General features: G+C 39.0%; 1 protein-coding gene across 1 annotated transcript; it reads right to left on the bottom strand.

Moving 5' to 3' along the window:
* Nucleotides 1-10,774, bottom strand: rnf10 (ring finger protein 10). The gene is made up of 17 exons (XM_088426883.1): nt 10,235-10,774; nt 9,510-9,694; nt 7,647-7,852; nt 7,482-7,572; nt 7,211-7,395; nt 6,951-7,087; nt 6,624-6,778; nt 6,128-6,256; nt 5,804-6,038; nt 4,508-4,641; nt 3,842-3,959; nt 3,409-3,510; nt 3,189-3,326; nt 2,658-2,746; nt 1,382-1,436; nt 837-998; nt 1-743 (listed from the first exon to the last, which is right to left on the bottom strand). The coding sequence occupies exons 1-17, from the start codon at nt 10,389-10,391 to the stop codon at nt 670-672; spliced, it is 2,352 nt and encodes a 783-aa protein (XP_088283009.1). The 5' UTR covers nt 10,392-10,774; the 3' UTR covers nt 1-669.
* Between the last annotated feature and the right edge of the window lie 876 nt (nt 10,775-11,650).

The raw sequence follows: 11,650 nt of genomic DNA, 5'->3' as shown, positions 1-11,650 counted from the left end.
TTTGATTGTGCATAATTGTTTATTCATTTCAGAACGGTCTATGCATTTGCTCAAAATTGAAGGTGAATCCAGGAACCCTCACACAAACTCTCTATCCCCCTCATTCAAGTCACAGGCCTTCTTAAAACACACAAATACTACAGGTTCACACAATTGCAACACTGTAACTAAATTTAGATCGCAACCCAAGTCAATAAACAAGCGGACATTGATAATGTGTATTGTTTACTCAGAGAACATGATGGTCGGCTGAACTCTAAGCTGTTATTTCTTAATTGCAATACTGTTTGTCATTCCCACAAAAGTTGTTTAAATTGCCACAAAAGAACAAAGTAATACTTTCAACCCAAAAGTACTTGAAGAGGAAATCTTAGTTTGCTTGATGTGAGTACAAGATCTGGTATATCTTGCGCACTGAGAATCCAGGAAAGATTTCAAAAGGTGCAATGTACCTGCAGCTGGCTGACTGCTATTCATGACAAAGCACCTAAAACAATCTTATGCAATGTTAGTAAAATAACCCATTAACCACCAAGCAGGAAATAGTGAAGGGGGGCTCCCATCTAATACAACAAATGACAGGCCTAAAAATTGGGATACCCAAAGCCATTTGCAGGGAAGCAAAGCAGTTATGCAAGAAAACATTTTTTATGTTTATTTCAGTGTTGTCTACTTTGTGTGAACCATGGATGTGCTGAAGAGAAGTTTCTGTTTTTTCTTTTTCTTCTTTCCTCCCTTCTCATCTGCAAAAGAAAAGGAATAGATTGTGTGTTATGAGGTTACTTAAAATAATGCATTTTGATCCTTACAAAAACTGCTTTCAAAAAATGGTGCACCTGAGACAACCATGGGTTGCGGAGAGGATTCTGGACTGTCCAATTGCAGAAGCGCCTTCTCAAATGCTTGGCTGAAAGAGTTCTGAAAATTGGGCACGGGATTACGATCAGACGTGTCACTCTCTCCATCGCTGTCTGCTGCTGGTGGAGCTAACAGCTTATCTGCAAGACAATGCATAGTCTTGGCTGTAGGGAGCATTTAAAAGTCACTCTTTGACACTCACAAAACAGGTTTTACAGGAAGTTAAATACAATACAACTCAACTATTATTTCAACCAGCAAACACACCCATCTGTAGGTATTGTACCCATTAAGCAAGCACACTTGCACTGATGTGGTAATCTATCACTGTAAGAACTTAATCATATGTTATTCTTACAATCAAGTCAGCTGTGCATATGATCATTTAACAGGCTGGCTGCAGTTAAAAGTCTCACTGCTTTTATGATATTAATTCTGCAAATAAAAAGCGGTATCCACAGAAAGCAATGTTCAGATGCCTTTTTAAAAGATGCCACATTCATTTAATTTTTCAATCGAGTACCTTTCTTTGTGGAGATACGAGGCCCATCAACTCTGGCTTTCCCATCTCTCAGCATCTGTATGGAATACAGCAGGGGTCACAAAATGTGTGCATAGGAATGAAATCATTTACATTTTGTATGATTGCCGGATGCAGTGTTCCTGGAAGTCTGGACTCTCTTTTGGCTTTTCCAAATTGGTGCCACAAACCAAAGGGAAACAAAGTGGTTACCTAACTCTTTTACGCCATGGAACCATTAATTTACGTCAGTGCTTCTCAATGATGTTTTCAAAACCATCCCTTTGAAAGAGAAAGGATTTTATTCCCCTCTTCCCCTACTTGCCGTGGTGACTATAATAAGATCATTATCTATGAAAATAGCATAAGCATACCTAAAGTTGTATCATAAACACGATAAAAAAGCAATATAAAATCAATAATTAAATTACAACTTTTTTTTTTGTACTTGCAACAATTTGCCACCGGGAGCAAAAGTTGCTTGAAGGATGAATGGATGGATCCCCCATCGATCAGCCATTTTTCATAGCCGCTTACCATCCATCCATTTTCTATAGCTGCCAATATTTTTAGTTACGGCGTTTGCACTGATTTGCTATATACCGATAATGTCGTTCACTGGAAGCCTTCATAAAACTCTGAGATTTAAGGTACCTTAAAGTGATACTGTTGATTTGCTCTGTCAGTATTTGAAATTATATTAAATGTGACTGTATTATTATATACTACTAATAATAATTATTAGGCCACTTGGATATGATAGGGATGACCAAAAAGAAGGCCATCAAATCTGTTAGCAAAGCCGTAGAGAAAGCCACGAGGTGGCTCTGGCTCAAAAGGGGCATGCGGGGCATGGACTGCTCTCGGGATGCAAGCTGGGGCATGATCAACCCTGGCTGGGTTACATGGGAGAGTGTGTCTAATGCCGCGAGACCCGAAACACTCAATGACCCCAGTGTGTCAGTGCATCCAAGGAGATGTTTCTTTCAAGAGAAATTTTAGTACTTTATACGCAAGAAATTTTAAGTTTCCTTTGCTGTTGGTTTCAACTTCTCCTACATCCGGGTTGCTGACGTATCTTTTTGCATTTGACATAAAAGATGCAATGCTTAGGTGCATGTTTCTGTAAAATTGTTAACTTTAACATTATTGTGTGGACGGGTGTGAGCAATGTGGTCAAAATATTATGATGGGACATTCACAAACGGTTTCATCTTTGTATGTGCAGCAACAGTACAGAAGATAAATTATTCGGATTATCTTTGTGACCAACACACACCTGTGCAAAAGACATGCAATGAGAGTCATCCTCCAAGCTTCCCACGATCGGTGAGCTTTGTCCATTCAGACTTGGGAATGTCATCCCATCTGAAAAAGAACAAAAAAAAGAAAAAAAAATACTAAGTGGGTAAATCAGGAATTTTACTCTAAAAAATGAATCAATGGGGGGGGGGGTGTCCCCAGGGTGAGAAGTACTAAAATTTGAAATATGGATGAAACCATTGATAAATAAACTGCAATAAAATTTCAAAAGGAAATTTAAAACAATCAGTATTCCAATTACACTTTTAAATGAGCATGTGTAGAGCGGCGGCGCCAAACTGAGAAATTAACAGAGAAATTATAGAGAATGTCACATTCAGACAGCAAGTTGCTCCTTTATGTTCTAATTTTTAATTCAACACAAAACCGACTGCACTGCCTACAGTGTACAATTGGTACAGTTTAATAGAGATGTGAAATGTTAGTACTCTATGTAAAAAAAAAAAAAAGAGTTGGTGCGAACACAGCGTTAGACAGTCATGCTTACCAGAGGAAGGACTGCTGCTCAGGGAAGATGGAGGAACTAAAGTAAAATCAGGATGGACCAGAGGTGTGCTGTTGTGAGGTGGCGACCCAAATGCCGGGAAATGTTGAAGGTTTTCTAGTCCAATATGCACCTCGGGATCTAAGGGGTTAAATCAGGAGCATACATTAATGTACCAACTGAGGCCCCCAGAACATTTTTCAAAAGCAGTGGGTATACTTACATTTACCCTGCTTCTTGTTTTCTTCGATTTCAATTCGCTTCTCTCTGCGCTTTTCGTCCCTCGCTTTCTTCTGCCTCAGACGCTTTCTTTTCTCCAAGTCATCTTCAAGTTTGTTTGAAACAACCAACAAAAAAAATTACTCAAAAGTTAAATACATAAGTTAGTTCAAGAGCAACTCCTGTCCAGCAAAGTGTGTGCCAAATGTCATTGTTTTTTAAAAATACTAATTCCAGGTGTCACCCCCCCAGTTCCAGTTACCAGTTTCCAGTTGTAGAGGAGTGTCTGTACACTTAGAAACTCTGATTCTGACCTAAGAATATTCAGTAATTTGCTTTTAATCTGCTGTTTAGATCTGAATGGTGCCATTTGGGAAGCTGAACAAAAGTATTATTTTGTGTCTGTAGAATGATTGTTTTATATGTCAAATACACACCTGCAAATGTGTCCATGGTTTCCTTGGACAGGATTGGTGGCTGCAAGGATAACTCGCAGATGCTGAACTCACATGTGAGTGGTAGATGAGACAGGTAGCGATGTCGACGTCGGATTTCCTGTAAAATCATTATTTTTTTAAATTATTCTGCAAAAGAGAATTATATTTACAATGAGATGCAGTAAATGAGTGAGCCACTTAGCACTTGTTTGGAAGTCAGCGACTTGGTCAAAGTCAAACCCTCATAAATTACACACCTCCCAATATGATTTTTTTTAAGTGACCAAGTGACACAGAGCAATTTGAAGAAGAATATCAAAATTTGGTTTAGGTCATCTGAAGTCCATACAGATAAAATTCTAAGATTTCAACCACTCAACCTGAGTTTTTTTATTTGATCTTTTTCAAAAATAATCTCATCAAAACTCCACACATCTAAACCATTAAAGTACAACATCATCTTCCAGTTTTGTCTGTTTTGGATCCAGTGAGTATGCTTTGCATCAATCGGGGAGCTTGTAACCACACAAAAGAATCATGAGACAGCTTGAAAAGTGTCATGGTAAAATTTTCATTACATCCCATTATAATAGTGTCATTTATCATGTTGCTGTTTTAAAAAGGGATAAACAAGCATTACACAAGCTGTGCTTCAGCTTTGCTGACCTCAGTGACTGTGTGTCCCTCGATCTCAACCACTGTGGCAGTGATGGAGTCCGGGCTAGCCTCCAAGCTGCCATATTCCCTCAACAGACAACGTACATTCACAGGATGCAAGAACATCTGCTGGCAGTCCTCAGCTAGAGAAGAAGTAACGTAACTATTACAACAGGGTTTCTGCAGGTATTAGTAAAACTAACTTAATACTTAAGAATGTCATTTTTCATGAAACTTAAAACAAACATCATGCTCACATCCCACATACATACTTGGATATATAATGTATGGCTGTTTTCAAATAATATTCAATAATTAGTCACATAAATGTTCGAAATAGGGTTTTCCATAAGCTTGTTAGCGTAAAAAGGGACAGAAATGTTAATACAAATATCCTTATATCTTTTAGGTAATTAATAGATGTAGTAATTTATTAAGGTATTTGCAACAAGAGTCGCAGGCTTGCTGGTGCCAAACTCAGCTGGCTTGGGACAGTAGCTGGGGGACATTCTCAACTGGTTGCCACCCAATTGCAGGGCACACTGAGACGAACAACGATTCATGCACCCAGTCACACCTGAGGACAATTTAGCATATCCCCTCCAAGAACATATGCAGTGCATTCTTATATTTATTATTGGTAAAGTGTATTATGGAGTCCTTAGAAAAATGTCACATGCCTTTATTTAGGTAAGCTTTATACTGATGCATGTTGTCATTAGTGATACAGATTTTCTGCAGATTAGTCAGAAAAATCATCAACGATGTTACATGAGCTATTTTATATTATATGCCTCAAAGATAAGGAGCAAATGAGAAGCGACAATTGCTACACAATGTAGATGAATAATCTATCTGATCTTTAAAAAAAAAAGGTTATTTTACACTGAGTTCCCATATTTCAGTTATAATTGCAAGTGTTCAATCAAAAAGAATTCATGTATTGCCGCAAAAAGGTGTTGTTTACTTAAGGTTTGTTTTGATTTTATTTCCATATTTATTAAAACTTATCATGTAAATATTTTTTATCGAAACAAATGCCATTTTATATATTTTGTTTAAAAAAAATAAAGCTTTTTACAATGTAGAAAAAAAGACATTTAGCAAACAAAACAAAACAAAAAAAACAACATTGTTTTAGATCTGTAATTTAAATACTGTGCTACCACAATATAATAATTTCTGCTTTTTGCTTCGAAAAAGCAAAATATGAAGTTTGTGCCTTACTAACAAAAAATAAGACATCTACCAATTCAATGAAACATCTCTCTTAAGCATTTGACAGAAGAATTGGAAAATACAAACCTTGGTAAAAATAATAGAAGGGTCCATGCACCTGGCTGGTTTGAGTGTGACTTTGTTCTGACTCTTGGGCAGAGTTTTCATCATCGGATTGGTGGTGTGGGTTTGGATCCAACAGAACATCAGGAGACTCTTCAAGCACACTTTCCAAATATTCTTCAGGTGGCACCTGTAAGGCTGCGGCAGCTGGCAATTCTTCCACCTCATCGTCAAAAGCCGAAGTGTATTGCAGCACGGGCTAAAAAGGGAAAGGATTAATGGTGACTTAGGCTAAAGACTGGACGGTTAAATTAAATTAACAAATGTAGACTGGCCTTCAAGTTCTACCTTGATAGAGTTGTTAATGGTCATCACTTCGTCTCCAGGTGAAGCAGGTTCCTCAAGAGCCAGAGTGGACAAACCAAAGCTGTTGTCTGCATCTGACTGCTGCTTTTTCAGCAACATTTCCTCTCGCTCCTAAACCGCAAAAAAGTAGCCATTTCATATTACTTTACAAAGATAAGTAGGCATGTTCTTCTAACTAAAGTATTGATGATGCCAACGGTAGCCGCTTCTTTAACGTTGTGTGGCGCTTTCAGTAACTTATGGGTGTGTTACTGATAAAACACCATACCAGATTATGGGGCTTCTAATTCCAGCTGTGGCCATTTACAACGTTTTCGTTTTAATGAATGAAATCAGTTGGCTCAAACAGCAGGGCATGTCTGTATATCAAAGTTGTAGGTCGGACCCCCACATTGGGTGCCTGGTTCTGTCTATGTATCTATGGCTTAGCAGAAAAAAACAACGAAAAAAAGACTATAGCATGCACGCAAACCTTTACCTGCAAATGGCAAAGTGCGCTCTGAATGAAGCAACCCTGTGCCTCCTCTTCCAGGCATAGCTGAGCCTGCAGGACCGCCTTCTCCTCTTCTACGAGGTTAAGAACCTCGGAGGACGAAGTTAGCAGTAGCTTGGAATATGGGCTCAAAGAAGCATCTAAGGGAGAAAGGTTGTTGAATGCCATCTTGTTTTTCTCACAAAAAGTTGCGTGCATGAACTTAAAGAAAAGGTCTCCTCCATTTGTCTACACATAAATCATTTTGGAGTAAATGACACCACAATAAGCACATAGTGAACCACAGTAATGTCTGTGATTATGTTTATTTACCTCCAAACCGTACAGGCTCTTCCACTTTTACCCACTGAGAGCTTGGCATGGCCACCACCGCCCCCTTCTCCCTCCGCATGAGGCGCATGGTGATGACATCACCTACCACATACTGCCTGGTCTCCATAGCAACGACACTGCAACGAGAATTTCATTTTACAATCATAAATATCCTACTGAAACTAATAATACCCGACCTAACATTGTATATTTTCCCAGTTGCATGACAAATTATATTTAGACTTTAGGTCATCGATTACCTCTTCAAATCCACTGTGTGAACAGCTTCATAACATATAGGGCATTTGGACCAAGTCTTGTCACTTAAAGACAGGTAGTGTAATATGCAAGGCCAGCAGAAGATATGGCCGCATCGCGTAATGCGAGCGGCCACAGGTGGGTAGAGACAGATGGGGCAGGACGGTACCTCATGACTGTATATGCGCTGGATGGAAAAATAAGGGGGACATTCCTTAAATGTTTGTGGCTGAGACAAGAAAAACATCCCATACTGGATGTGAAGGCACTAACCACTTGTTGCACACAATCCCAGTTGACCAGATTATCAGGATCAGTGAAATGAGCCTTGTAGTCCTGGTCATCAGTCACCACAAACTGGCAACTAAAACATGAACAGTAATGGTCAAACATTATCTTGTTGCCTCCTTTGCTGTGCACTTGTGTTTTTCTGCTTACTTGGCCTGCAGGAAAAGCTCCTTGTTAAAGGGCTTGTGCTTATGACCCCATTTATTTCGGCGTCCCCAACATGAGTGGCCTCCATCTCCGACAGCACCGTTACCTCCTCGAGGTTCAAAGGTGAAGTTCAACAGGTGGTTCAAGCTTATTTTTTTTGGTCCAGCAAACTGAGCCGGGCTAAACTCTGCCCGGCGCGTCTCTGCTACCTGAAAAAGCACAAGTAAATATGACAATTATCAGAACTGTGAGTTTAATTAAGTTCTCTAGGGTGTGTGTGTGTGTGTGTGTGTGTGGGGGGGGGGGGGGGTGCTAACTCAGATAAATTGACCTAGAGACCATTTTTCTTTGGGTTGATTTTTTGACAATGAACTACACAGAAGAATGTTCTGCTTGTTACTACTCTGACCGGAAAAGGCTGCCAATTGTGGCGAGACTTCAAAACAAACGTGACACGCTTCGAGTTCATTTTACCATAAATACTCGAAGTTGAGCAACATATGCGTTTCACCAAGTTTACGAGTGTTTGTATATGCCGAAAGATGACTCAAATCGAATACCTTTCCATGTTCTCTAACCGGTGCACTCTTAAGTGAATCAGCTGGAGGCATCATAAATTTTATATGATCCTTTCCGCTTTATATAATATTCCTGTGCATGAACAAGGCTAGATTTGGACGTTGGTCCATTCTCTTCGCTTCATTTATTAAAAATAATGCTGTAACAAACTCAGCCAAAGTGAGCTGCTGTTGGCTGCAACAGGCACTTTATTGCTGACAGACATACCCCTCTAGCCCGTCCCGTTACGATAATTATTTTCAGAAAGAATATGGCCGATATAAAAATGCACAGCCGTGCATCAAAACTCATTGATCTTCCTCTAATGGTGTTGAATAAAAATAAATAATAATTAAGCTACCGTTTAAAAGACACACCCATACTTTTGGCCTTTTTGAAAAAAAAAAAATATTTTTTTTTAATTTACCGTACTGTGACGAGCTGGAGTAAGTTCACTGTTCGCAGCCAGAGCCTGTTGCTTGGTTCACGACTTCGGGTATTTATGGCAAAATGATCCCATTTGCGTTGCAAGTTAAAGGAAAAATAACTGCTAAGAGCGCATTCAATGTTACACAGCGCAGCGTTCATTGACTGCTCACGATGTGAGAAATCTGAAACACACTTAAGCCGTAACAAATCTATAACTTACGGATATGAAAACAGGAAAATATGAAGGATTTACAAAGATGATTTATTCTGTTTGAGATAGATTTGATTTATTCTGTTTGGCATAGATTTTACATTACTGGCAAACTGTTGGTGCGTCCTATAGATGACAACATAGAAACTACCAAAATTTCACCCTAAAATTAAGGCTGTGTCCTATAGACAGCTATATATATCCCCTATATTTAGGAAATTTTGGTATTTCACAAAAAAAAGTTACTTCTAAAAAAAAAAAACAATAAATTAAATGGTTATTGTGTCAAATGTAATTTTCTAAGCATATATTTGTGGAAAAATAATCAAGACCTCGGTCCTTTAACTTACATTTGCAAACTATAAAGGTAATTTTCTTGTAGTCTACTCAATGGAAACTTCTTGAAAGCTGAAAAATGCATTTTTTTTTTAAATTAAAAAAATAAAAATAAAAAAAACACACTAAAATTTTTGAGGAGTATTACTTGAAAATGTCCAAAGCTTGTGGTCACAAACACAAGAGATTTTTCTTTCACTGCAAGGCAGAGCTGGGGGTGGCTTAGAGACAGCATTTTTCAAAATGGAGTATTCCATAGGGAGATCAATTTTGAAAAGATTTAGTCAGTGAGAAACATTTAAAAGAGAAAATTTTGAATTTATAATACAAACCTCCTCCCGTCGTCCTCCGCCTGCAACCCCACACTGCCGTCCTCCACCTCTCTGGGGGGGTCTCTTGTCAAAATTCTTGCTTTTCTGTGGATTGGTACGACGCTGGCCCGAGAAGTTTTCTGCTTTGGGAAAGGAGGGCTCCCGCTTACGGTTATAGCGCTTGGTGCCTCCATTATTCTTACTCTCTGTAAAAAATATAGTGAATAGTTCATCAGCTGCAAAAATAAAAGGTCGTCAGTGGTCCGCATTCCATTTGAGCATTCATAGTAGAATCAATTCTAACAAGCATGAATAGCAGAGTGCAGTACTTTGGTTAATAAAAATGCATTATCCATTTGCTATTCTACTTAAAGTTAAAGTACTCAATCTAATATTAGCCGCTCACACCAACATATAGCCAATCCAACTTTATTATTGGTGAAGTTTACATTATGGTCACATTTGTGCAGCCTAAGAGGTGTAAATTATGGACCAAATAACAACTAATAATACTATTAAAAAAACGAATAGAGAGTAGTACTAAAGAAGCATAGTGCGACGTTTGTTCTCCAGGGGTGTCGTTATTTGCAGTATAGAGCGGGCCAAATGTTTTGACAGCGACGTCGGCCATGTTGAGCATAGTTCAGCGCTACGAGGAGGCCTAAGATATAGTGTGCAGTCCTGCAGCGAGAGCCATGGCCTTTACAAAAGCAACTGACGTTTTGAATACCGAATGCAGTTTTTACCTGTTTTGGGTTTAGATTCCCCCGGAGTAGGCCCAGAGGAGTTGGAACGAGGTGGAACCTTGGTATTGTTGTTGCTGTTCGGGTTCTTCTCCATGTTTGTCTCCGTGCAGTGAACGAGGCCGAGCCGAGAGCTGAGAGCCGCTGAGCTCTCGAGCATTAAACGAAAAACCAAAGAAATAAAATGGGATGCAATGAGTGCGGGTCAGGCGGCGAAGGCCCCGATTCATATCGTTCAAACGCGGAGAACCCATCACGGCGACATCTTCACAACAAAATAATCCAGAGAAAAAAATAAGAGACACGGTATCAGCGTCTCGTTATGGAGGTTTTGAATAGAGAGGACGAAAGCTCGCCACAAGGGGCCAAGACCCCGACAATGAAGCTCCTTCTCGATCCGGCCAACAGCTAGCCAATCCGATGTATTAAACGCCCCCGAATAGCGTGAATATATCGAAATTAATATTTTGCTCCCCAAATAAGAGTTCTCCTCGCCTGCTCGTATGGCGACGGGTCGCCAGTAAGACTTCTGCGAGACCCGGATGTTCCTTTTTTTCTGCAGCTTTTATTTAGCAGCGGCCTTATATGGCATCTTGGGAAATGTAGTTACCACGCATCAAAGCCAAGTAGTAAACACGAACTGCTTACATTTTGTCGTCAATGGATTGAACATTTACAGATCATGGTCTTTAATTGCAATGGTTTGCAAACGGTTAACTTTTAACATTGTTTTTAGGCGTTTTAAGGAAAAAGAAAACATGCATCATGACTGATCAAGTTATTTAAATAACCTCAATTCCTCAAACAACTTCGGAATTCACAGCATCCCGTTTGCAATTTTTTTTCGAACACCAAACATCCAAATGACACACGCATCATGAGTCTTGACCAACATTAATATACTGAGGTGACGTGTAGGCCCCAATGTTTATCACAAAAAGAGGTCTCACACCTAAAAAGTAATTTTATTATCACAAAACATCGTAACATGGTCACATTAAACAATAAAAGTGCAGTTAAAGATGGGGAGAATATACTATATATATATATATATATATATATATATATATATATATATATATATATATAGAGAGAGAGAGAGAGAGAGAGAGAGAGAGAGAGAGAGAGAGAGAGAGAGAGAGAGAGAGAGAGAGAGCGAGAGAAAGAGAGAAAGAGAGAAAGAGAGAGAGAGAGAGAAGTACTGTCCTTGGAAAGTTGTTGAATTAAAACGTACTGAATATGTGGGGGAAAACGACAGTTAGGTCTGGAGGGGCGAAATAGAACGACATGTTTAAACTAAAGATTAAATAAAACCGTTTTCGTGGAGGGGGTGGGGGGTGTTACAATAATTAAGTACAAGCTACAAAGAATACATGTACAGATTTAAAAAGAAATAGTCTTAAAACATTCATTTCATGT

The sequence above is a fragment of the Hippichthys cyanospilos genome, chromosome 1, assembly GCF_059441005.1.
Source record: "Hippichthys cyanospilos isolate Australia breed blue-spotted pipefish chromosome 1, RoL_Hcya_1.0, whole genome shotgun sequence".
In the NCBI taxonomy this organism is placed as follows: Eukaryota; Metazoa; Chordata; class Actinopteri; order Syngnathiformes; family Syngnathidae; genus Hippichthys; species Hippichthys cyanospilos.
Note: the sequence above shows the minus strand (reverse complement) of the source record. Positions and strands in the feature narration are given on the sequence as shown.

What these genes read in the sequence shown, in the direction of transcription:
- rnf10 (XM_088426883.1), bottom strand. Translation starts at nt 10,391, where the DNA reads ATGCTCGAGAGCTCAGCGGCTCTCAGCTCTCGGCTCGGCCTCGTTCAC. An exon ending in GGAATCTAAACCCAAAACAG is followed by an intron (nt 9,695 to 10,234) that starts GTAAAAACTGCA and finishes TATTTTTTACAG; the next exon opens with AGAGTAAGAATAATGGAGGC. An exon ending in GAGCAGCAGTCCTTCCTCTG is followed by an intron (nt 2,747 to 3,188) that starts GTAAGCATGACT and finishes GTTCTTTTTCAG; the next exon opens with ATGGGATGACATTCCCAAGT.